This window comes from Notothenia rossii (genome assembly GCF_949606895.1).
Source record: "Notothenia rossii genome assembly, chromosome: 3".
Taxonomy (NCBI): domain Eukaryota; kingdom Metazoa; phylum Chordata; class Actinopteri; order Perciformes; family Nototheniidae; genus Notothenia; species Notothenia rossii.
The window spans coordinates 86401780-86429519 of record NC_136901.1 but is presented as its reverse complement, the minus strand read 5'-3'; the positions used below and the strand labels follow the sequence as shown (position 1 = coordinate 86429519).

Here is a 27740-nt window from a genome sequence, read left to right as displayed (position 1 = left end):
TTGTGTTCATTTTTAATGGTGAAAATTCATTTAATAACTTATTATTTCTTTGTAGTAAATTTCACAAAACACAGGGTCACAGCTCCCTGGTGACCCATTTACAAACGCTACAGGTGGAGGTGTCAAATATTACATTTGTTGGAAAAGTGGCAGTGTCACATAACCATCTGAACAGGAACGGTGTTTTACATATCCATGTATCTTCTCAAGAGCAAATCATAACAGGAATAATACAATTAAATAAATACTTTATCTTTATATATTTAGATTCTCTCTTCATATACATGCATTTCTTTTAAACATGCAATTTAATTACAGAGTAACACTTTGAATTGAAGTTTGAATAAAATCTTGTAACTTAATAAACGTGCGGGGCCGACTCCCGCTAGGCAAAGGTGAAAAAGATCAAATAGCTATTTACAAATGCTCTTTTATAGATCCGCGCATTTTCTGCCTAGTTGTTAAGCAATCAATCTTTTTGGATTTCACATCAGTTATATCTACAATCCTGTATTAGCCTTCAAGTACCATCATCAATAAATAAAGTTTCCAATACAATATGCTACATAATCATTTTAGGTAGAGAAAGATTCATTAATAAGATTTTTTTTTTATACACAAACAATTATAGTCATCTATTTTTTATGTAAATATAAATGTACTAATAATACAGAAAACTTTCTTTTTTTGTCGATAGATATTTTGTATGGTTAAGATTCACATTTTGTCTATGAGTGCGTTTACACCATGCGCATCCTGGCTGTGATGCAGAGTTTCCCTGTTATCTGTTGAGCATGTAAACGTCATATCCCGGTTTCAGAAACCTGGATATGCTAGCTGGATTACTCAAATAGAAACCGAATATACCTAAGCTTTTTAACACTGTATCCTCGTTGTAAAAGATTGTTTGATAACACAGACCATAGTGGGTAAGGTGAGAACACCTGCTGGCAGAGGATCAAAACCTGGATACTGTAACGATGTACACGGGGATACGAATAGGCAGGTTGTTCATGGTCCTTGTAAATGGCATATCCTCAATACAATAGAAAAAAACTAAAAACTTGGGTAATGAGCGCATGTAAACGCACTCAATGTTCACTTTGGAATAAAACACTTTGAATGTGTTCGAGTGAAGTGGGGGTGGATAATACAAGATAGATTTAAAATATTCACAAGTATACGGACCAGTAGACCACGTTAAAGAAGAGGAAGGAGAAAGGGAAGAGGGCTCGCGCGTACAGGTCCACCCTCTTGGCAGCAGAGGGGATGACTGGTTTCGGGGGAGGGGGTCTTTTCTTTGATTTAGCCTGGCTTTTGTTGAGAGCAGCGGCGATATCGATGGACTTCCCGTAGCAGTCGAAGTTTGACAGCTCAAAGTCCCGCGGGAGCGAGCCCACGATGCTGAAGTCGTTGGTCCGCAGGTCTGATTTGGACGTGCACACCTTCTTACAGCGAGTCTCTGCCACCTGGGTGCAGGAGAACAACACAAGGAAAAACCGAAATGATTATTACATTCTGCAGCATTTCATCTAAAATATATAAATCAAGATAAGATTAAAGTAATAATCTCAGGGCGCTGCTGGCGGCCCCTGAGGCAGTGGAACCAGACCAAAGTGGTTCACTACTGACCGAGGGAGCAGTAGAATGAGATTACTGCACATGGAGCCGTGCACTCTGACTTGTGTTTCCTACAATTCGGTTTATTCTTATACATAGTCTTTTATTTGTATTGTATTGCAACTGTTACTCCAATGTTACTTATTTACCCACTTGCCTCTCATTCCATCATCTTCCTCCTTGCCTTATGTTTGACGCAAAACCTGGCGCCTAAATGTCTTTTTGAATTCACCTCATCCGTCTGACTTTGACTCTAACACCATCAACATTTAATCAAACGCATTAACCAGGTGGCTTCATTATGATTTGCAGATGTGTTTCAATCCATGCATCCTAAATTCTTCTTTTAGTATACAAATATTTAATGAGAAAAATAATCTTTAAATCATCTGAAGTTGTATTCACTAGTAAAACAACACCACCCTGCATCTAAGAATGGAATAGCAATGTTGGCAGGGTTTTTCTGAAATGTCCTCCTCATCAAATTAATTGTTTCCACTCTTTTTTCCTGTCTCTCCCCACCAGAGGTATTTGTATCCTTATAATGTGCACTGGATGGAGAGATATGTAGATATATGTATAAATATGTATACATACCACCCCAACAGATGGCATGGACAGTTACTGCTGACTGAGATCTTTTTGAGCCAGAGCCAAATGTCTATCTGCTTATTTTCTAGTCAATCTTCAATCTTTCTGTGTGAAGAAAAAAGGTGTTTGAGGGTTGGCAACATTCTTACTTAAAATACACTGTAAAACCACCCACAAACGACCTTATGAACAACACTATTAATTAGTTTATTTGAAAAGATAGACATGACTATATCAGTGTGAGGGAGAGAAACTCCCTCTGGAGGAAACTTTGGGATTCTAGCCTTTGCGGACCATTTACATCAGGGGTGGGGAACCTCCGGCCTCCGGGACGCATACGGACCGCGAGACCATTTGGTACGGCCCTCGAGGTAATTTATAAACACACGCAAAAAAGAAAAAATTAAAGAAATCTAGACGGCAAAATAATTAAACAAGCGAGTTGACTGTTTTTCCTGGCCAAGGTCAGGGTCCTTGAACACAACACGAGCCTAACTTGTCATCACGTGGTATATGTCTCGTCTGAAAGGGGTGCAGTTCTAACGGAGAGCACCAGAACACGGCTCCGGGACTTCAGATAAGGAGCCGTACACATGCCGCAGTTTTTGCATCGCTGTGTCTTTACTTGAAAGCCCAGTGGCGATCTGTTCATCTGTCATACTGATCATACAGTCAATAACTTTGTTGTTATTAGCATCTGGTTAGCTAGCTATGCTAACGAATATAAGAAGCTTTTTCTACAACAAGTGAGGTAAAGGCACATCTCTACAGTATGATCATTATAGTCATAGAAAAATAAGAGAATAAAGTAAACAGGTATAAAATACGATAGCCTATGACAGTAAAAAAAAGTTGTTGTTACTAAAACAAGAATACAGTTTGAAAGGGGAGTGATTTGTAAAATATCCATAAAGAAAAAGAAAATCTGCCCACAGTTCTGTTTCATATGGGTGTTGAGAGATATATCCATATATCTCTTAATGTTGCTCTCAAAGTGCACCAGATTGATGCGTTTAACTTCAACATTAAAAAAAAAACAAATAGCATGCCCCCGGACCCCCCTACAGGAGGTTAGGTCCACCCCCAACTTAAATCATGTCTACATGGATAGGAAACTAAATACATTTGCACACATCTTGTGTCCATATCCTTCTGTTTGGGTGGTCATGCCACAACCGTGCACGTGCATGCATGCGCGAGTCATGGTAAGATATCTGGATTAAGAGGTTGCTTTTTCTTTGCACTGCATGAAAGAAAGGCCAAATGAATGGGCTGTGATTTTAGTATTTTTAAGCAGAGGTCAATCATTTGTACGGCCCTCGGAGGATGTTGAAACAATTGAAATGGCCCTTGAGAGAAAAAAGGTTCCCCACCCCTGATTTACATGCACACAAACCTAACACACTAAAGGAAAGGGAAAACCACAAAAAGCATAAAAGGGCCCTTTCTAAAACCAAAACAAAATGTTGTGTGAATGTTTGATGTATCTGGGACATCACATCCACTCAGCAGATATGATTAATCTAAACTGTGAGGAACATTGAAAGGAGGCTGTTTATGATTATTTGACTTGATTGAAAACAGACTTAAACCCAGTAAAGTAGCTGTTTGATCCTGAAGCTTGGACTCAAATCTGATAAATGAACTGTTATTTTAAGAGGGAGGAAATATGTTTGGAGCCACAATTAGATGTACTTTATGTTTTACAATGCTGCCTAATATGGTTGCTTTCTCATCTTGAGCCTTGTAACTCCTCTACTCCCTCTATGTGCTATCAGAGCGGACAACAAGGAAAAAACGAACAGCAAAAGGATGCAGTTTAATGTTGTCCAACAAAAATCCTTTCATCAACTTCCCAGAAGGCCTGCGGGGTGAACGGGATCCAATCAGAGTATGGATGCTAACTCACTGAAGTCATTAAGCTCATTAGAGCTTCATTATTTTGATTTGGTTTTGACAAGAAAATCCATTAAACCTCAATGGAGTAATGTAATCCTCTCAAACCGAATGCGGTCCGTAGACTCGGAGGAAAATTAATTTCAATTAGGCGTACAATTGGAAGACCCATACAACATGCTGCACGCCTGATGTGCACGTGAGTGTCAGACTTGAGTCGTGACTGAGCTGTGTGTGATAGAGACAATGCCAATTATTAAGGAGTGGAATTCCATGTTTTGCATTTAGATGACATCTCTACGCTTCACTGTTACAAGCCTGAGGCTGTTTGATCGGAAATATGTTATTTACCATTGTACTATTGCTGTAGGTCGAAGGTTAAACTCAGACTATGAAATACGCATTGCACGCTTTCACAAAGCAACAACAAATATATATTGAAATGTGGGGTGATTGAACTACAACATCAACGCCCAAGGGGAAATCTTGTATGCTTATGGATTTGAACGTTATACATAAAGTGAAAGTCAGAATTGCAAGTACCGGTAGTGTAGGAAGCCTATAGGCATAATTTGACATTTCCTTTGGCTTCAGTCATACATCGTTTTGAATAGTTTGTTTTCTTGTTTTCTTGGTGTGAAGATTCAACATAAAGTAAAGAACTGTATATACATGCATACAAGATAATGTCAATATTACAATTACCATATGGGTAGAATGTTTGTCTTAATGGTGTCAACAAATATCGATAATGAGCAGTAAAACTATTGTATTAGGGATATTTAGTATATCGTTTGGAAGACACAGCATCATCGTACTATGAATGCTGTTCACATGAGATGTAAAGGAGTCAGGGGATTAGCTGTTGACAACAACTGAGAAAGGTGACTTTCGATAAAGAGGTAAAATACTTACTCGCTATCTTTTTCTAAGATGATTTCTGTGTCCTTTTCCCCTCATTTTAAGTGAGTGACAGTGTACTGTAGATATCATCAGGAAACAAGGGGGAAGTGAGAAAGGGGCAAGACAACTACAAAAGTTGCCACCCAAAATATAACTAGGGATTGTTGCAATAATAAAGTAAGCCTGCCCATCAATAGACAAACATAAAACCATTGAACAATTCCAACTTGTTGATCATAAGGTCAAATATATCAACTGCCCTTTTACTCTTAGTGAATATTTGGAAATAGTGTTTTGAATGGAGAAAGCTGATTCTGCTGACTTCACGTGCACAGTATTTTGTAAGAGTGAAACACACACACACACACACACACACACACACACACACACACACACACACACACACACACACACACACACACACACACACACACACACACACACACACACTCAAGTGATCAAACCAGTTGTACTGACGTGCAAGGTGCTGACATGCAGCGGCGTCCCTCCGGTCCCGTTGACCGTGTTGTTCTTGGCATCGGGGATGTTTCCCAGTGCCTTCTCCTTCACCGCCATCTTGGCCTTCTCCTCTTCGATGCGCTTCGGGCTGTTAAGCATCACTTGAACCACGGCGTACTCCACCAGCGAGGCAAAACCAAACAGCAGGCAAGCGATGAGCCAGATGTCGATGGCCTTGACGTAGGACACTTTGGGCAGCTCCTGAGCCAGGGAGGTGCACTCGGAGGACAGAGAGAGCACCGAGAGGATGCCTTAATGAAGAAGAAGGCAATTAACCTTGTCAGTCAGTAAAGTCAAAGGAAGTTTGATGTGAAGTGGAAATCTAACTTTTATATTAGTAATACATCTCGTTTCTGCCCTTTACATATCTACTGATCAGATAATGGTAAGTAAATAAGACAATAATCTAACTAGGAAGTCGATGTCAAATTCTGGTTTAGTTTCTGATGTAGTATGCGGATCAATTCCTGGCTCTTGTTAATCATGACAGGGTGTAACCATGATTGTCAACATACAACAGCGACATAGGACAGTCCTGAATGTGTCCTCTAGCTGTTTTTATTATTGTGTATCATTGAGCACAAGCATTAAATCTACTTACTACTGGGAGAAAGAAACAGATTCATTTCCTTATCAAAGCACTAAGTACTGAACAATTTAATCTCCCAATATGCAAACAAGTTGTCATCAAATGTTCACACCCACCCAGGGTTTCTGTGAACATAAGTGCAATTAGAAATCCATGACCGTTCTTTTACCTCCTTTATTAGGACATCTGCAGGAGCTCAGACAGCCCCTAATAGCAGTAATTCGAAATTGTTTTTATCTCTGATAGCTAACAGGATTACAGGTTAGACATCCCCGCTGCACAGCAGCAACATCAGAAATAATTACAACCACTCTCCTCGGATGGTATTATAACCACCAACGACTGCAATCACTGTTCCTGTAGTGAAGCTATAGAGAAATGATAAATACAATAGAAGGGCCGATTGGTTTTGCCTGCAGGCTTCATTATGGTCACTCATCAAGAGCGGGTTCATACAGGGTTCAAGATGGCTCTAACCTCACTGGAACTGTTAGAGAGTGTTGTCATCCCGGTAGCCCACCTATTATCTATGAAGAGGGAACATGAAAGGGGGCAATACTAAAATAGCTTTGTATGTATTTTTCTCCCATGATACACAACCTGTACATAATGAACCTGCACTTTGTATCGGACAGAAAAACATATGTTTGATGCAATGGAAAGACAACCTTTGTCGAAAGAAAACACGCTCTAAACATCACAATGTAAAAAACACACACTCTCAGTTAAATGAACACATATAGTAGACATCCAAGAGGGAACACAAACAAGGCTAACACACACAGAAAAGAGCAAGGCATGAGTGCAGTCCCACACCTTAATGTTGACTGACCTGGTCTGATCCCATTTAGAGAGAAGTCAGAGGAGGCTTCCAGGAGGAGGTGGGGTGATGATGGGATGAGAGTGGTGATACAAAACTGGAGGGAGGGTGGAGAAATGGAGGAGTGGAGTGGGATAACAATGATTATCTTTTCCTTGCAGCGCTGCACACACAGAGGTGCCCGTGTGATGCGGTTTGTTGGTGACACTGACATATTAGGCACATGTAGCATGAAGTGGAATGGACATTTTTCAACAAACTGAAGCTTTCTCTGTATGATGATATTATTTTAAATTCTACCATTTTACCCTTCACCCAGTACCCTAGAATGCTAACTTTCAGGTTCATATTTGTATTGTGGGCCTCTACTGTGACATGTCTCCATGCTTTAATGTTCAAAAAGCTCTTTATTTTAGCTGGCTGTCTCTGTTGTGATTGGTCAACCGCTGAGAGATGTCTCGCCCCTTAGCCTATCACGTACAATGTGTTGAAGCGCTAGCCAATGGAAGTGTGAGTCTTACTTTATGATGTCATTATATTACAGAAGTAAACAAAGGAGTCCTATTAAGGCGTTTCAGGCTCTGTGGTGAACTTTAAGATGTCAGCCTTTGTATTTACATGAACAAAAACCTATGTAACACAATATAGGGAATGCCCTAACAATCGTAATAGGGTTTCTTTCATATCCGTCGACCTTTCCGACCAAACAAAGTGTTTAAACTTAGTTTGAGAGTTTCCCATCATGCAGGTGGCAGCTAAGACTTGCCCCATGGCTGTGCCAACAACACATTAAGCAAGAGGGACACCAGAGACAGCTGATTTGTTTCTAGCTCTTGATTTATTCTGTGCATAAACAAGCACTAGCGGTGCCAAAACATTCCCGTATCCTCTCGTGTCTCAGGCTGACGGTCTAGCTGCACCTTCTTCAGGCTGGGCAGATTTGGCGCTTGTCCTCCTGAGCTTCAACACACCCTTCATTAATTGTGGGTTAATAGGGATCAGGTGTGGCTCATCGGCCATCTGAGCGGTTCCTGGTTCTCTCTCTCATGAAGAACTCTTGTTACCGATTAATATAATGATTTATCAGGAACACACATGTCCTTGTACTTGTTCTCTTCTCAAAGTCATGTGCCTGCATATTTTAAGCTTAAGTTAAATAGAGTGGCCACAATTTACTAAATGCTATTTCATGTTGGCAGTGTAGATCTGTGTTTGAATTTAACTGGCAAAGTGGCTGGATAGAAAATGTAATCCAGTCTGTTGATATTTCAGATTGAATGCATTTAGGGAATCTGATGGGACCACTTAGATCTGGGAATCAAACCGATCAGCCTTGGGTTCTTTTCCATGACTAAAGACTAAGATCTTTTTCACCTCGACAAACCAGTAAAAACGTGCAGTTATTGCATCAAAGAGGGCTCGAATTCCCATGTATTTAGACTTGCACTGCCAATAACAACTAAGCTTGCGGTGGGTCCTATCTGTCAATTCAACTTACATTCAGTGATTTATGACATAACTAACAACACTGGCCAATGTCACCATGCTTGATGGATGAAGTCCACCATGATGTCAAAGTGATTGATGATATCACAATGGAGAAGATTGAGGCCGTAATGTCAATGATCCCTTAAACATTTATATTCTACAGAGAGTTCATTTTTATCTATGGATTTTTACAATAGGGGTTTTCACGCCTTATTTACCTGAATAATACCCTGCCCTCTTTGGATCTAATATCCAACGTGCACTCAGCCCTGGTTGAGCAGCACAAGGAATATTTACACATCGTGTGTATTGGTAAATGTCAGTGGAAGGTGGTGGAATTGATCAAATAATCCGTACCCAAAGGCACCCTGGCAGCGCTCGCATCAGGGTTGATCCAGAAGGACAGCCAGGAGAGGACTACGATGAGCAGCGTTGGGGCGTAAACACCCATCAGGTAGAAGCCAACTTGTCGCCGTAGGGTGAAGATAACCTCCACACAAGTGTAGTACCCTGCATGAGGAAGTAGATAATGATCAAAAATGATTTTGGTAACTTCAGGTAAAAACAAGCAGATAGGGAATGGGTTAGAAAATGACACAAACATTCAGCCTAAAGCTCCTTTATAAAATACAATTTGGAATCATTTTATTAGTTTAACTGTTTGGATTTTGCATTTCGCTGTTTTCTATCTCTTTTGATGGCTTTAATGGCTCATTTTGAGCTAGAAACGGGAACTCTTTGCTCCTGTGTTGAAGGAGGGAAGCAAGTGAGAGAAATGGCTCTATTCTGACTTGGTCTATTAAACCTGTATTTAGCGGAAAGGTAGCAGCCAGGTTAAGTCCTTTATCTGATTTGACTCATTTTCTCCCAGCATAAACCAAAGCACAGCTGCGTGCACCATTAGTAATAGAGGAAACCAAAGAGAATTGAAAGAAAAAGGTCAATGGGCATAAGGACATCATTTCAGCTAACTGTGTTAAAGCTAAGACCTGTTTGAGCACTCAGGGCAGCACCCATGAAAAAATACACTGTTCCAATTCATAAAATGTCTATTATGTAGGAGATGTGTCCGCAGACAGTGCATATTTCAGTGGATAGAAACATGGTCCCTTAATTTAAGAGGATAGCGATTAAAAGCACTGCATTCATTTCATTTATAAAATATCAATTCTAACCGATCCATCTCTTCTGGAAATGTGGTTGTCATTAGTCAGGTTTAATGCAGTATGGAATAAGCGTCAGTGCACTTCAGTTCTCCTACGGCAGCGTTGTGTTTCTGCTCTTTGAGGCTGGTCGGTGGGTCCAAGGGGACGATAGAGTGGATGGGCTGGAGTAATATTTAACTAGCCCAGGGACCTCTGTGTGAGCCTTATAAAGCATATAAGGGCTGCCTGTGTCGCAGAGCAGGCTCAAACCACTCGTACACAGAGGAGATCTTTGTGTCTAGCCACGTTGCTATGGAAACACGTTAAAAGGCTGAATCATTGCCAGCAGCATGCCTCACAAGTGCAAGAGCACTGAGGTCATACCCGCTCTGTTGGCTGATAGAGATTTTCCATTCCAACGGTCTGAATGTGGCACAGTACCAGGACCCTTTATTTCTTTTTTCTTCTATTTTATTACATGAATACTTCCCCTGCAGGCATCCTGGGAAAAAGGAGTTGAATGTTGTAGTAGTCTGGGTATGTTCATTGTAGCTACATCAAACATCTTGGAAATATCAATGTACATAAAATGTAGTGTAGTTTGAGACTGCTTGTGCATACTGCCAATCCAAGACATGGTATAGAAGTCACTGTTGAGACGGGCAGGTAAATCCATTTGACTAAGTTGTGGTAGTAACCAAAGACAATGTTTTTGTTGTATGAGAAAATAAATGCAGTTATCATATTTGTAAATCCTCAAGGATACACACAGTGCATTTCCGGTAGTACCGCCGAATGTAAAACTAGCTTTTGTCTGTTTAAAGGAAAACGTATGTCCCCAGGTGTCAAATCCTAAAATCTATATCAGTTTTAAGAGGTTTAAAGCATTATATTGGGAGAAATAATGGTATGATTGTCGAAAGGTAAACTGAACTAATGCTGTAGTTTAGCCTACTGGTTCTAAATATTTGACGTTGCTGTAAATTTAATCAGTTATGTTAAAAGAGACCTAGCTACTTTTGATCAGCACTAGTGGTATTTTTGAATCTACTTTTTTACATTACATGTCATTTTGTTAGACACTTTTATCCAAAGTGACTTACATACATTCAGTACTGTGGACAATCCCCACAGGAGCAAGTTGGGGTGAAATGTCTTGACGTGATATGACGACATGCTGACTGCAGTGGGACTCAAACTTGCTACCCCCTGATTCGAAGTCCATCACACTACCCACTGAGCCACAGCCTCCCTCCCACTTTCCTGACTGATAAGCAATGTTTGCAGCATCCTGTTAAAAAATGCGTAAGAAAACCGTAGGGCAGTACCTGTTCCTGCGTAGAATTTAGTGCAGTTCCCATAGTCAATGTCTTCTTGTGACATATCAAACTGTGGCAGAGCGATTTGGTCCATTTGCACCGGGTCTCCTGTCTGCCACATAAACTGCAGGTCGTCTGTGGTGTAGCCAACTGGATAGGAGATACACAAAGGCACACATTGGTTACACACATGCGTCACAAATAACGTGCTCTATATGACCACAATATCTGATAACAGTTATATACAATAGAGTACTGAATGCACAGACTGTCTCAGCAGGCGGGTTAGCCATTAGAGGGGAATCACTTTAAGTTATTTTGCTCATTCAAGTCTAAACCGCTTTGTAAACAAGATGCTATAACCACAGTCAAGCTCAATTAACTGCGAGACGTTCACAGCAGCCTTAAAATATGATGATTTATTCTACTCTTCACAGTGTTCGCCATGGAAATTGGCTTCTAAACACAAGCAAAAAGCTTTCATTTACCCCAAAACAACTTTAAAAAAAAACAAAAAAAAACAAAGTATATTCCCAACTCATTAATACTGCATTTTCCAAAAATCAACAAGCAGCAATTCCTATTTGCAGAGCACATATGGGGTTTGGGATTAATGATTTAAGTTGGTGCTATTTCAGTAAAACTCACAGCTTTCAAGTTGCATCTTACACCTCTGGGTGTCCATAGGGAACAAAGTCAGATCCAGCGGACAGGAGAGAGTGACGGACAACCTGGAAAGAGAAAGGTCATGTTTTTCATTATGCTGTGCTTTTGTTGCTCTGTTTTATCAAAACAACAAGCCTTTTTTTGCACAACACTAGTATGACCTTAAAGTTTACTAGGATTTAAAAGTTCACCGTCATTTGCTTAAACAACATGTGTTACGCTCAAAAGTATCGACAACTTCACAAGGATCATCTGAGGATTGAAACACAGAAAGATTGCTGTTTACCGAACTAGTTAGCATTTAGCTCATCAGAATATCAAATGTTTTTCCACCAAATGATATTCAACACTCTCATTATCTTTTTATAATTTCACTCTTCGAGCCCAAAGCCTCAATGATTATTTACCCAGAAGGAAAACAAAACAAAAAAACACAGTGAATCCAAGCAAATATGCTAAGCAAACCTTCCCTAACTGATTCAGATGCTTACAACACTCAAATAATCAGTGTTCATTTGCAGGGCATTAAGGAATCAAATGATCGATTTAAATCACCACATTAAAGTCTCAAGGTAGCCTTCTGAAGCAAGTCTAGCGAACACGTACAGCATTTAAAAGCATTTGGCATGCTTTTCACTGAGTTTGATTATAGCATCATATTGCCATTTAGTTATAGTGCGCATTCATTTAGCTTGACATCATGTTTATGGCTAATTGTTTTTGCATCGAGTGGGGTATTATTTAGTTTTGCCCTAACCAATAAGTCTTGAGTGGCACATCCATTCTTGTTATTTCTCCAAGTGGACTTTCACTGATGTTATGACGGTGTTTATCTCCTCCACATTTTTTACATTTTCATAGCTATGTAGGGATAGGACATTCTTGATCCCACCATTCAAGCTGATTTAGTCGATTGGTTCTTAGGAAATGGCTCATCAATAGAAATTACCAGACATATTTCAAACATCTGAGATGTGGGTTGCAAAAAAGATACTGCAACTCCCTCCTGGCTGGTGGTGGCGAAGTCGATAGGGAGTTGGCTTGGCAACTGGAAGGTCACCAGTTTAAGTCCCAGCAAGACCAAGTGCTACCGAGGTGTCCCTGAGCAAGGCACCATTCCCTACACTGCTCCCCGGGCGCCATTCAAAATGGCAGCACACTGCTCTTAACACTAGGATGGGTCAAATGCAGAGAAACAATTTCCCCACGAGGGATTAATAAAAGTCCATCTTATTTTATGAGCCATCCGACCTCTGCAGCTCATCCAGAATGTAGCGGCTCGTCTGGTCTTCAACCTCCCTAAATTCTCCCACACCACACCGCTCCTTCACTGGCTTCCGGTAACTGCTAGAATCCACTTCAAGACAATGGTACTTGCGTACCATGCTGCGAATGGATCTGGCCCTTCCTACATCCAGGACATGGTTAAACCGTACACCCCAGCACGTGCACTCCGCTCTGCATCGGCCAAACAGCTCGCTGCACCCGCACTGCGAGGGGGACACAAGTTCCCATCAGCTAAAACACATGGGTTTGCTATCCTGGCTCCAAAATGGTGGAATGAGCTCCCCATTGAGATCAGGACAGCAGAAAGCTTGCACATCTTCCGGCGCAGACTGAAAACTCATCTCTTTCGACTCCACTTCGAGCGATTGAATTACTAACAAAGCACTTGTATACTAATAAAGGACCGGCTTATCTATAGCCAGTTGAGTAGCACTTGAAATGTATTAGCTCTTTGAAACCTGATGTACTTATATGATTCTGTTTTCTTCAAGTTTGTATCTTCTTGGTCGAATGCACTTATTCTAAGTCGCTTTGGATAAAAGCGTCAGCTAAATGCAATGTAATGTAATACTGGAAACGCTATGACTGCAAATGTAATGAATATGTGAAAAAGTGGAAGTTCAATTCAAAGTGATTTTAAGAGGAAGCCAGTAAACATGCACACTTAAATGAATCAACAGAATGACATTGTCCGTCATTATTTTTCCTGGGGTGGAGAATAAGGGATTGTTAATTTTTCTAATTCAATGACAGATAAAGGTACTGTGTGCAAGATATTTAAAGATCTATAGGTCATGTGACATTTTCCTCTAACACAAATTGGAGTATATTTAGTATTAAACATTCAAAACATTGCATAATGAGCTGAGAGGGGACTCCTGTTGTCTTTGGATGGCATGTCCCTTAAGTATTGCCTTCAATTTGCATCACATTCAACCGTAAAGACGAGGACAAAGACTAATCCAAATCCATTACCTCATACTGATGAGGACGTCTCCGTTACGGAAAATGAAGAGGAGGAGGTTCTCCTGGGTAACGTCGTGAAAGTTGGCGCTCTTCTCGTTGGCGAAGAACAGGTCAGGTTTCCAGAGACATTTGAACATCGTGGGATCAACGGTGAGGGAATCAGACTTGTAGTCCGCAGGTAGCTTCAGTCTGGGGTCGTTCCAGCGCTGCCGCAGGAAGATGTTCACTCTGTAATCCTGTTGGGTGTAACAACAGAGCAATGTACACGGTTAGTAGGCTACTCTTGGACACAATTTGGGTGCGTTTAAAGGAATTATTGACCTTTTATAATGGAATTTAGATGCTTTTTTAAAATATGTAATAATGTCCAATGCTTGTTTTTTTAAAAGGAGAATTCCCAGATTGAACAGAAAACAGCCACTTATTTTATTTTTATAACCATTGAGTTGCCTTTCCAAAATACTGCAAGGCATTTATTAAAAAGTCTAAATTAAAAACATGTATTTGATGAATAATGGTTTGGTTTGCAGTTTAAAAAAGTACACATTATTAAAAAATGTCAACACTGCCTTTGAGAAACGTTCACTTTCTCAGGATACAGCAGTTCCACCTTTTGGACACGTTATATGTTCTACTTCTATTAAGTCATTCTATCATGCAGAGGGACATTTTACAGCTGCAGTGAAAACGCTCATGACGTCTGCCTTTAAAGGAGTGAACACACAGAAAACACAGTCCACGGGTCAAATGTTATCAATACAACAGCATGTGTTGCAGAATGTGCCTCGTTATAAAGCTTATTAGGGAAACGTCCACATTCATGTCGGTGGGAAAGTATCACTGAGTGAAGTTTTGGGAGTTTTTTTTTCGTTCCTGCTTTGATGGCGTGCTTCAAGCTGTTCTGGGACCAGGTGTTAGGGAGGACCAGAATACTGAGTGTGAAGATGGATGACATGTCAAATAAACCAGCTGTATAGGTGTGTGGGTGTGTGTGTCCTTGGGTAACGAATGTGCTTCTACCTTCCATTCTTCCAATTTTTTGTTTTTAATATCGTTTACCTTTTTGTATGCAGAAGCCTAGAGTCCGCTAAAATCCAACATTTATCATTGCTTTATTGTCTGCACTTTTTATATCATTTTTTTAATCATTTTTCTCACATAATGAGAACAAAGAACATTGTTGGTGTTCATGAGATCCTCAGCAGAGCCCATAATGGACCATTATGACATCCACATGAACATTTTTGACAAACCAAGAGAAAACCAGGCAATCTATGTTAAAACATTGCATCATTATATAAAGTCAAATTCAAGCCAATCAGAGCCAAGAAATGCATCCCTTTGAAACCCAAATGTGTTTAGAAACGCATGATACCAGTCACATCTGCTGACCTTATTCCCTGATTAGCCCGTTTCCCATGCATGCCCGTTTCTATATCTTGTTGAGTCTGACCAACTGCTGGCCCAGGTGAGCGACACCAAAACAATCCATCAATAAAGCTGTCGGTGGTCTTTAAAAAAGCAAACAATGGACCTTATGGTTCAAATTGTTCGTAGTTTGTAATTAGTGATTTTAGAAGGTCTGATCCTGTTGGTTTTAATGTGCTTGGATCACATGCCCTGCAGTTCTGTCTCTGGCCACCATGACAGAAAACCCTCTCTGGGGGATTCTTCAAACTCAGTGATCCTTTTACTCACTTACTTCGTGTTTGGGTCCCCTGTGGAAAATAAGGCCCCAATAAGCCCCCTTTGTTTGATCCTGTCTCTGTCAACATGTTGGCCCTCACCCCTAAATTAAGCTTATCTTGGCTGCAGCTCTGCAACTCGTCATGTATTGCTCTTTTAGGTGTTCTTCCATGTTTTCATTTGCCTCCTCTGGGAGATACCTGTCTCGATTACAACACGTTGCCCAGTAGCTTAAGTGATTCTCATTTTTCTGCTTTTATTTTGGGATTGCACAGGCTAGCATTTCTGATAAAATATGTGTAATGTGCTTGCTGCCAAATAGTTCAGTCAAGCCAGATGTGTTTTCAAAGTTTTCCCTTGCGTTTTTGTAAATGCTATGTTCACCTTTTTCCTGGCAAAACATATTCCAACTGGAAATAATTTTAGTAACAGCGAGATTTGACAGTGAGAAACAGCAAGCAGACATACATTTGCTTTTATAGGTCATCTGTTCTTGAAGAAAGGAGATTCTTATGATGTTTATCAGCATTATGGGACCTTTATCTCTAGTTTAGTATCTTCATTAATACTGAACTGAACTAACTCACAATTTACTTTTTTTTGCTTTTCACAATAAAACCTGTTCTTTTGAACCAAAACATGCACAGACAACAATTAATGTTTCTACATTTAATCGTGCCATTTGAAAATACAAATACAATAGCATGTTATTATCCTTGAACTGAATGTCATTCTGTGTATTCCATAATACACAGTGATACATGATTCATTTTCCTGGCAAAAATGCAACAACAAAATTGAAATCAATATTGATCAATGGCATTTGCTGTGGTACATGCTGATGCACGGAGCTTGAGACAAGAAATCAAATGAAAGGGTTTCTTCCTCTGTGGTATACACATTATAAATAGTCAGGAACTATTTGAAAAACTCTGCGAACACCGTCGTACAGTATACACAGCGATCATAGGACGGTTTACAAATTCAGCCCTCACCCAGAATGTGCTTTTATCTTCCTGCCAGTAAACATTTGTAAGAGAAGGAGCAGTGGTCACATTGTTGATATCTAATGTTGTAAAGCCAACTATGATTCTATACAACCCAATTTCACAATCTAATGTCCAACTAGTCCTCAAGGGACTGCACAAATAGCTCCTGCCGGCTCCGATAGAGACCCAGGCCAATTCCCAAACATTTGCCTTCCTGAAAACCAGACAAGGAAATATATCTTCCCCCTGGCTCACTATCAACGTGCCTGTACTGCATTCAGTTTCAGAGGTTTAACATAACCACTCGGTGTAATCAACAAGGATAACTCAAATGGAGAAGCAGTTTGCAAACACAGAGCTACAATTTATTTCACAGCTTCACATTAGTCATCCTCTCCTGGCGATTACCGTCAAGAAGTGAGAATAGATGTGTTGACTACAGTGGATGGGAGGTGGTGTTTGGCCTCCAGAGGTGTACATGACGAGAGAGGGTCATTCTTGAGATCAGATACCCCACAGAGTGATACATTGAGGGGGAGAGGTGACCAGCTGTCACTTCCCTCTCCTCCAGGAATCATTTTGAACTTTGCTCACTTTCTTTCTGTCTTTTGATGGGCCTGTAGTGGAAAGAGGGGAGACAGATTTGACCTCTGGGAGTCCCTAATCTCTCTTTTCTGTCTCAGAGTCAGGTATTTTGTGTTCATCTCGATCCCTTCTCTTTCCTTCTCATGGGTTCTTGTCCTTAGATTCCTCCCCCTCCTGCACCCTTTACTTTTCTCTGCTTTTTCCATACTTATTCCCAATCCTCTGTTATTTTTCTTTCTTATCATCTTTGATCTCCACCGTGGATTGAAGGCTTGCCGTGGATTGAAGCCGTGTTCGCTGAGACGCCCAAGGCTGACGTCATTTCAATTATTGGGCGTTTCGTCTAGTTTTCTAAGCAGAAGAACGAAATAAATGATTTAGTCTGTAACCCCCACTATAACTTTGTCCAGCGTTGTCATACTCCCACCAAAATCACATTGCGTTTGCTGTCCCCCTGTAGTTTGTGCACACAAAAGCATTTTACTCTGGGCTCGACAGGTGAAAAACTAAAGAGGGGCTTCCACATGTGGCAGATGGTGCTGCCGGATATGGCACCCCCACTCTAACTTTGCCCAAGATAGTCGTACTGTCACCAAAATCACACAGGTGTTTGCTGTTCACCTGTAGTCTGTGCACACAAAACTATAGAAAGTAAATCATTTATTTTGTTATTCCGCTTAGAAAACTAGACGAAACGTCCAATAATTGAAATGACGTCTGCCCTGCACGTCCCCCCGAACACGGCTTCAATCTACGGCACAACACCGGCCCTGGTCTCCTACTATCTATAGTCTGGTTTTCGTCTCTGTTCCTCTTGCCTTTACATTTGTCTTCTGCCAAATTGTTATTTCCTTTTTGCTTTTCTATCTGTCTTTCACTTTCTGTCTACATTTTTGTAGCTCTTTTCCACGTTCTTCCCGTTTCTTCCTACTCATTCCTGTTCTTCATTCCTTCTTTCCCATCATAGTCCTACTTCATTTCCCTCTTCATTGTTTCCACCTATGTTGGCTCTTCTTTAAATATCCTTGGATCCCAACTATTATATATATGTTTTTCCATTGTCTGCATAGTTCTGTTATTAGTCCCAGTGTAAAACCATCCACTGAAATATTGTACAAGCGGACACACTGCACTGATCAGCAGCCAAGAGCAATAATTCCAGAGTAAATGTCCATCCAGCTCAATTCCAGTAGACCTATATACGATCTAAGGCTTTTCTCTCAGTGTCACTCTTCATTAAATGAAGTTGGAAAACACCCATCATTGCTTTGGATTGAGACATAGTCCAGATCTGCTACAGGACGAACAAAGGTCTAATATGTAGTAATCTGTTCCCGGGAAGCCTGAGGTTAGCAAAATGTGTTCATGAGCTGCTTCACAGTCCACAGGTCTGCCTGCTAAATGTGTCAAAAAGGTTGGGTGGCATTTATTGTTAGTCTTTATGACGTATGCGCTAAGCTGTTTTGTTTGAGGAGCATGCCACCAGTGTTTTCCCACCATTCCAAAACCACATCTGACAGCAGTTTGATAGCTTTTGCAAACACATCTAGTGATCTTTTCATTTCAATTGTAAGTTCAGTTGTTCAGTTGTTATTTTTTGGGGACATATAGTATAGTGTCCAAATGGCTTGGTTTTGGTAGTATTCCAATTTCCCCCGAAACAAAGGCACTGTAAATAAAAATCAACATTTCAGGCTCAGATTTTTTATTCATGGGCGTTCTTGGCGTTAATCAGGGTCAAATGGGCCTGAATTAGTTGTGCAAGAAACAGGCTTGTTTTATTGCTTAATTACCGCTTTGAAATATTCTGTGAGAATGCCTGTGTTCTTTTGGAACAAAACTCTCTAAATCACAGCCTGTAAATCTGCCCTGTGTAAAGGGTTTCATGAGACAGAATTAAGTCAAACATTGGATTTTGTCACACCGCACTGCATTAATTTAAATGACCGTGACACATGATTCAACATATTTACTGAGATAGATACACTTTATGGTTATTGGCTCCTCCCAGCCACTTCAAATTAAAACACACCAGTAAGCCGGGCTCATTAGAAAACCTTCAGGAATGTTCCATTTTATTGTTTCGTAGGTTATCAAGATTCGACCCAGTGCCGTCCGTGAGCTTAATCTGCTCACTGGCATTCATACTGCACTTCTTTATCAGCAATTAAGCCATCAGATAAATGGGGCATGAAAACCCCAGCCTGGATAATGACTTGCTGCTAAATGGTCTGATACTGTCTAGAAAACATGCTCATGCATCCATTTTAAAACTTGTAGGAAGAAGCAGTTTGTAAGCTCTGATTCACTGCATCTAATCGGCAGAAGTATTGATTATCAATACGGCTAAGTTGAAGTGGAATAAAGTGGTTCATTAAAGAGTCAAGAAAAGAGTTAGCAGTTAACCACTTCCGGTTCCCTCGTCTCGAAGCCAATAGTTTGTTAATCGTGTTTGTGGTTAAAAGCCCTAATTAACGTCTGTGGTTAACACAAGCTTACGAGATGTTCACGTTTTATTGAAGAACATAAAACATTCCGTAAATCCTTCAGTCAAGCTTCTATGTGTCATAAAAATGGCAAGTGAATCAATAAACTTCTTAACGTCATCTCGTGACACAGGTCCATCTTTAGCTCAGCGGTGGTGATGCACAGCCATGCGACCGTGATGTAGTTTGCTTATAGCATTAAGTTAGCTTTTAGTTTCTGCCGATTCCATTTACGCTACGAAAATCTCAAAGTGGTGTTTATATGTGGGGATTAAGAACTGTATCCTAAACGTGTGTTGGCCACAAAGCTTTGTTTCTGCAATAGACTGAAATCCAATGGAAACATCTCAATGCTTTTGGTTGAGGGTCGCCTACATCCTCGCTGCACACTATATTGAAGTGAACTCTTACCATTGTTGTTTCTTGGATGGAGCCAAAACTGTTGATGAAGATGTTCACTCTGTCTTCCACTGGAATTCCTGGATTTAGAAAAAAGGAAAACATAGATTTTAGTAATAGGTCTGTTGTGTTTTATAGCCGCTTTGCGATGAGAGCAAGATACCTCTGCGGCTTGTAGCTTACAGTAAGTGTCAGTATGCTTTTGTAAAACCCTTAAGGTCTTTCATTCTATATATAACACTGGTGATTCAGATGGTTATTGATCTAGATGTGTGCAAGACTTCATCGCCATTAAAAAGTAATAACAAAACCTTTAATCCTCTCTGCTACACTTATGCTGTTACTCACATCTCTCTCCACCTTTATCAAAAACGAATAAAACCCTAAGTGAATGCAGTGCTGCTCACACTGCTTTGAACACATTATTTCCTTTGAGGTGTTTCCTGGAAGCTTATCCGTTTTATATGATAAATGATATCAAGCAATTCACAATATTAATGTGCATACTATGGAGGGGTCATTCAGCTCACAACTTCCATGCATTAATGTAACCAACAAATATTTAACGAACATTTCTGTTGTAAGTTTAAACTCTATAGGGACTGTGAAATCAGCTCAGCATTTGAAAGGCCTGCGGAAAGTTATTCACAAGGCACAGTTAAGGAGGATATTTCAGAGATTATGACATGGATGTTAATGGACGGAGAGCTTTTTAGCCCACCCTGAAATCAAGAGCAGATGTTTGGCTGCTGGAGCGGTCCCAGGCATTCAGAGAGGGAGCTGATTCTGTTCACAACACATCAGACATTTAGTCCCAGATACCGCTTCTGCTGCCAAGTGCCAGAGGATGGAAACTACCTGAAGGCTGGTAAGACCATCAGTCAGACGCAGAGGTCGTCAATCACCTCTTTGTTATTTTTATGGCTCTGTCTGTGAGGCTGCAGACTGGTACAGTGTGACGTTTACAATACACTGTACACACGCTTTAAAGATGGACACTTGTTGGACGGTAAAGAACGAAATAACAGAGGCAGATCCTAGAGAAGACAAACAAACTACACACTGTACTTTGTTGTTTGGTCAATTGAGGAACATCTTAAAAGGGCCCTATTATTATTTGACTATTTCAGGTTCATGTGTATGTAGTGTCTCTACCTTGACATGTCTCCATGCTTTAATGTTCAAAAAGCTCTTTATTGTTCTCATACTGCCTGTGCTGCAGCACCTCTTTTCACCCTCTGTCTGAAACCAGAGCCCAGTCTGCTCTGATTGGTTAGCTGGCCGGCTCTGTTGTGATTGATCAACCGCTTAGAGATGTCCCGCCCCTTAGCCTATCACGTACAATGTGTTGGAGCATTAGCCAATAGAAGTGCAAGTGTTACATAGTGATGTCACTATGTTCCACAAGTAAACAAAGGAGTTTCAACAAGGTGTTGTAGTGTGTGGGAAAGAAACTACCTCTGGAGGAAACTTTGGGATGTTAGCCTTTGCAGGCCATGTACCTATTGACCTATTCAACACACTACAGGAAAGGGAAAACCCCGAAAAGCATATTAGGGCCCCATTAGAAATCACATGTTATTTTTCCTCATAACAGCCTGTGACTAAAAATCAACACAATAATAAACTGACTTTAGGATGCAAGTGTATGCAAGTGTACGTGTGACAGGAAATGACATTGAATTAATGTCTAATGCACGCTTCATGCCGATACCTGTCCCTGCTCCAAGTTCATGAAAGAAATCTGGAGATACATATGTCTAGTAAAGTGGTCTCTTTAATTAGCATGAAAGCACTGCAGCAAAAATGTAAATTCGGAATAGACAGAGACAGATTGAGAGGAAAGGAGACTTGCCTTTGAAGTTGGGCCTTATTCTGGGATCATAGGTTAACAGTAACCTGTTCAAGATGTTACTGGTTGTATTTTCAGGAACTCGTGCCAGATCATCAGCTGACAGCTCTCTGCATACAAAAAAGAAGAGAGGGATCTGCAGACACGATTACATTAGCAGGTCAAATTCTTGGCAGATGAACAATGCAGATGCACAGCACACCCACGTCTGCTCTGCATGCTGTTAACATGAGCATTGTACCAGGACCAGCAAAAATATGCCCTTAAAATTTAGACCATGAAGACGATGTTGACTGGGAATGTCCAGCTCAAACAAAACTAAGAGCATGCAACCTTGATAGCATTTGCAAAACTGTAGTGACACTGTATATCTTGAAGGACCATCGTTACATATTTTCAATTCCAAAGATATTCAGGTGGTGTCTGGAGTTACCACAGCATTTTGGAGAACTACGGTGGCCTTCAGGTAATCTAAAAACTAAAAAGGACATGTCAAGAGCCAGAGTTTTGTTTGTCTGATCTCAACTATTGAAGAAACCATGGGGTGCAATCTAGCAAAACCCATCCCTATGTAGGTATTAAGAGCGCATGCTAAGGTGAGTTTCAGAGGATTATACACTCATGGAAACATGGTTATTCATATTATTTTCCGCTTATGCTTATTGATCCCCCAACATTCTACAAATCTAGTTTTCGATGATCATGCCATGTGGTTGGCAGGAAGTATACATAACTTGTCAAGACACACAACATATCGTTTCTGTGTATTTTCACTTTTTATTGAATCCAAAAATGAAAGTTTCCCTTTGAACCGTTTTGCAGAATACCAAAAACAGCTGTCTACTTATAATTATCACCATAAAGGGGTAACTTTCAAAGACGTTCAGTCAAACATCATTTGTTGTCTGAGGTTGACTGATGAAAAAACAATAGGAGAGAGGAAGGGAAAGGGGAGAACAGGATCTGGCATGAGAGAAAGGAGAAAAAGAAAGCCTCCTTGTGGGTGGCAATGATTCTCCTGCCAAAGAATTTCCCCTTCTCAAAGCACTTTACATATCATTATGTAAACCTTATCATGCACAGAGGATGAGTTAAAGTGCTCCACAGGAATGTCGTGCAGCATGTGTATGTTATGCGGTTCCTCTGATCAAAGTGAAACACATAATTCCTATCCACTAAACCTCTTTTTTCTCCTTTTTAACAGACCCTTCTGACAACCTCGAGCACAACAGCTAAACTGGAACCAAGTGGTTCCCTTGATCCACAAAGGCATCCACAGCACTAAACTCGAAGATATGTCATACAGCTTACACTTGCCAATACTGGGACTACATCAAACAGTTTCTCCCTCATTTCAAAACTTTCATTGTGGAGCCATTTGTTACCATTTAAGGGAGTAAGGGGCGCAGCTCTCCCCAGCATAGAAGTGATGGACAATCCAAAAGGCAAAAAGGCATGTTAGGACATGTCCAAGTTCATTCTTCATTTCATTTCATTTCAAACCTTTATTTAGACAGATTGGTCCCTTGAGATCATCGATCTCATTTACAAGGGAGACCTGCATCATTTAGTTCCACATGAAACATAAAAACAACAAACATACAAACAACAGAGGATATCATATTTACATATTCAACATTTACAAATACCCAGAGTGTCAGAAAGCATTTCATTTAGACGTGCCTTAAATACATTCAGAGAAATAAAAATGCTCAATTTCAATTTTGCCTGTAGACTGTTCCAAGCAAGTGGAGCTGCACACATAAAAGCTGACTGTTGTTAGACTTGGATCATTTAGCCTTTTAGTGAATCCATGACCTGAACATTTTCCTTTTGAATTGATCACTTTCTCAACCGTTGCCATGTATGCTACCAGTCAGCTGTAGATGGTCAAGAGGGAATGAATAAGGAAGAGCTTAGCAAGTATCCAAGGTAGCATCCTTTACCCCCTTTACCCCTTTGCTTTAAATGTGTTTTGGGTAATAGAATAGTAATTGGATAGTGTTTGGACATTTGTAAATGCACCGAAAACACATTGAAGACATATTGTGATGTGATCAGAAAAAAGGTGGTAGGCATTGTGACCACATCAAACACAAGTAAACGCAATGGCTTTATCGATGACATACAACAACTACATGGCCGGAACTACGGCCGATCTAATCTCATTCGTATTGCTATCGGACCTCCATCAGATCCAAAATGGACACTGGAAACACAAATGAAAACCAGGTGTACATTTGATCAGGTGAAATCACATCTTAACATAGTCAGGACACATTTGATATAAGGTTTAAACAGGGTCAATGTTGTACTCTACTATTATAAGTATCCTGGAGGAGTGTGGTGCAGTGGGTTGGTGTTCGGATCAAGGTTCAAACCCCACTGCAGTCGTTGTGTCCCTGGGAAAGACACTTCACCCCAAAATTGCTCGTGTGGGGATTGTCCACAGTATTGGGTATGTAAGTTGCTTCGGATAAAAGCGTCTAACAAGTAACATGTAATGTAATCCTGACAAAACATGCTTTTAGAGGATTTGGTGTTGCTTCCTCGGATGCCCATCATTTGTTGTTGACTCTTACATTTTCATATAACACTTGAATAGCTCTGCAGTGAAGCAGCTGACAAGCTCTTGTCAATCATGACTGAGGGGAAAAGACTGGAGTGGAAGATCTATCAAGTGTAAAAAAGTGGAAGTATGCTTTAACTGAATGCAAAATGAGCACCTCAAAAAGTCACTAAAAGGGAACTCCTCAAATTTGACACTTTAGTCTGGGCGTGCACAACATCAAACGACAACAGATTTTCAATGCTTTGGCAACATGATGAACGTAATGTTGTCATTGGACAACCCCTGGTACTTACGATGGACAAAACACTTGCTTCCCCTTTTTCTTTCCTTTCTTTGTTCCCTTTTCTTTGGCATATCCCCCCTCTAGACAAAGAGACAGCACCAGGAGGAAGATGGCGAGCGCCTTAATGCCCATACTGATGAAAGATGAGCCTGTGGAGGAAAAAACAAACCGTTTGAGAGGAAGGCCTAGCATTCAAAATGACCCAGAAAGACAATTAACTGGTGGTTATTAAATTGCACAGCATTAAGTCTGTCACATTCAACACATCTCATTTGCAAATGTGGCAGAACACTACTGCAGGTGGCTGCTTAAGCTTTGCCCTCTGCGGAAGTACAAAGCTTCGGTTTGCTTTGTCTGTCTTCTGTGATTTTCTCCTTGCATTCCTGACGTGATGTGTTCCCATTTCCTCAGGATTCACGGCACATACAGTAGATGTCTGAAATGTAAATGTATCAACCCCACATCAAGTTGTGCAAGTTTAAACATGAATCTAATCATTGGAGGAATGTACTTGAATAACGATGGTCATTCTGGCCTCGTAAGGGGAATGCGACCCTGAAATATCGTCTACTTTAGTCTAGAATCTGCAGATAAAAACTCCTGAATGATATCTGTGCCAGAGTTGTTAATCACACTCTTGGACATTATCATTTGGTTTGATCTATAAAAGCAATGGTGTAATACTTCAATCCTTTCTTATACAACACAAACAGAAATGTAGCAGCTAATACTGTCCTGTGTGTTTGCCATATATCTGTTTGTTAGGAAACCCATAGCCAGGTCTAACAGTACTATGCATGTCTACATGATCACATAAACGCAGAGGCAGTACACTTTTGCGATTCTTGATAGGGGCCATTAATCACCAGGCAGCCATAGATTACCTGTGTGTTTCATCCCCCATTAGGGAACCAGTGGCCTTTCACTGCATTGGCACAAAGACCAGCAGCTACAGCCTCATCCCCACACTGCCAACAAGACTGTGTATTAACCGAGAGCAGTTTATTGTCTAGACAGATAAACTCTCCGTCACTGCCTTGGCCCTGTAACACCCTGACTGTTCCTCGACTGCAGATTGATCATCCTCTTCTCCAGTGAATATGGTTTCCACTGCTCTGTTCAGCACTTTTTCCAAGTATATTCCTGAGAAAAATAGTCTAACATATATCAACTCTGCCCCAGACATATCAGATGACAGCAGCCAGACTAAAGGGAAATGTCTAACTTCGACATTTGTGAGAAACAATTTCTTATGTGACCTCGATTTCTATGTCCCATCTTCTGTGTAGCATTTCTCTACATGACAAGTCCCATCCCAGAGCATTTACTCCAGCCTCCCTGACACAAACTAAATATGACCACTGGCATGATGATACAGAAAATAATGGTTACCAACCCGTTTGGCTTGTAACCCTTTAATCACAGAGCGTATCTCTTTTAAGCAAGTTCTGATGAACCAAATGGCATTCCTTTTTCACACTCTTCTATATTGTAATTGTTTTTCTTAAAACTCTGTGTATTCAACGAGTAAAAAACATAATTAGCATCTTTTCAGATGTTAATTCTGTCACAACAAATCACCTAAAATGGTGTCCTGCTGTGACCCTTCACCAGTAAGTTGTCTCCCAGATGAAAAGATCCAGGAAAAGAAACAAGATCATTTTGTTTATTTTTCTCCCACCTTATATTGCGTCTCGTTTTGTTGGGTGGTAGAAGCACTGCATTTTACTTTGCTTCGATCGGTTATGATATCTTATGTGTTTTTATACAAACAATAGTGAAAGATACATTCGTTGCAATTGTAATAAAGAAGCACAAATCCTTTCGGAAACACTACTCCTTTTAACCCAAACGTTGGCCTTAATCTTAGTGTTGTCAGAGGCAGTTTTCTTTAGTTGTAACCAACACACACTCATGCTAAACTGCTCCCTGTTCAGAGAAATGTGAGTTCAGCAGGCACAGGGTCAATATATTGACCTTGGCAATACCTGACTCAACTGTGCCACCACTGAGAAACATTACACCCTCGAGGTGTTTTTCTACTGGCAATGTTGAAACTGATGAGGCTTTGTCATAAAGCGGCCGACAGTGACTCAAGCAGCCTTACATGGTCTGCCCCTCGGGTCCAAGGTCAAGAAGCAAAACTGCTCTGTACACACATTATCCACAGACTATGCATCATAACTATGTCATTCTATAAAAATAAATAATGTAGAAAAATGTGCATATTTAGGTTAATGAGTGCCTGATTATGAATAAATACACTTTTACAATAAAAATGTGAAGTCGTTTTTAAAATAACATATTTGTTTACATTTTAAAGGGAGAATTATGTTCTCATCTATCTCTAAAATGCTTTGACACAGGAAAGGCCTGTGCCATGCATATCTAAACACTGAAATGCAACCAATATTACACACCCATTATCATTCGAGCTGGGCTCTCACAACCTGTGGCTGCTCGTCGCTTTGGATCTCTTCGGAACAACAGGAAAGAAAGTAACACAGAACGAGACGAGCCCACAGTCTGAGCATCAGGAGAGCAGAGGCACACGAGGAAAACACAGCAAGCTGCGACCACCATGACTGGGGGGGTGGGGGGATGCAGAAAGAAGACGCCAGTACATGCACGCGAGCATGCGATAACACATCAAATTAGCGCAGTTTACGGACAAAAAAATAACACAAAAGTCGCAAACCATGCCTTGCACGTGCACTCACCGTTTGGCTCTGTCACCTGTCAATTCCTTGGAAAACTGGAGCAAGTGAAGCTGACAGTAGCAAACAGCCGTTAACAGAGCCTTCCAGACCAGTCGCTCTCTTTCTTTCCCATGCTGTTGTCCTGCTTAGGCAAATGTGTTGAAATGATTTGTTGGGAAAGTTACATCTCGGCAAATTGCCAATTTTTTTTTATTAATCGCTCACCTCGCCCGGTTTGTTGTTATTTTGGAATCAGTGTGTATATGGCTGCTGCCCTTTCGCCTCAGTACGGGAAGCCCAAGATGGAGGCTTGCGTGGTACCTGTCATGCAACATGCGCAGAAGCGGCTGCTCAGAGCCGGAGAGCATCATCAGTCTTCC

The 27740-nt window shown here is 40.6% G+C and overlaps 1 protein-coding gene across 2 annotated transcripts; it reads right to left on the bottom strand.

Annotated features, from left to right (window-relative positions):
• On the bottom strand, window positions 1-27740 carry glrbb (glycine receptor, beta b). Of its 2 annotated transcripts, XM_079672435.1 has the most exons (11): window positions 27586-27740; window positions 27382-27502; window positions 24672-24810; window positions 21810-21916; window positions 19967-20034; window positions 13819-14045; window positions 11539-11621; window positions 10900-11040; window positions 8784-8936; window positions 5488-5780; window positions 1-1469 (listed from the first exon to the last, which is right to left on the bottom strand). In XM_079672435.1, the coding sequence occupies exons 3-11, from the start codon at window positions 24791-24793 to the stop codon at window positions 1173-1175; spliced, it is 1491 nt and encodes a 496-aa protein (XP_079528561.1). In that variant the 5' UTR covers window positions 24794-24810; window positions 27382-27502; window positions 27586-27740; the 3' UTR covers window positions 1-1172. The 2 variants fall into 2 exon arrangements, with proteins under 2 accessions (XP_079528561.1, XP_079528562.1); XM_079672436.1 differs by lacking the exon at window positions 27586-27740 and having other exon boundaries at window positions 27382-27576.

What these genes read in the sequence shown, in the direction of transcription:
- glrbb (XM_079672435.1), bottom strand. Translation starts at nt 24,793, where the DNA reads ATGGGCATTAAGGCGCTCGCCATCTTCCTCCTGGTGCTGTCTCTTTGT. An exon ending in AATAAGGCCCAACTTCAAAG is followed by an intron (nt 20,035 to 21,809) that starts GCAAGTCTCCTT and finishes TTCTAAATCCAG; the next exon opens with GAATTCCAGTGGAAGACAGA. An exon ending in TAAGATGCAACTTGAAAGCT is followed by an intron (nt 11,041 to 11,538) that starts GTGAGTTTTACT and finishes TCTCCTATCCAG; the next exon opens with TTGGCTACACCACAGACGAC.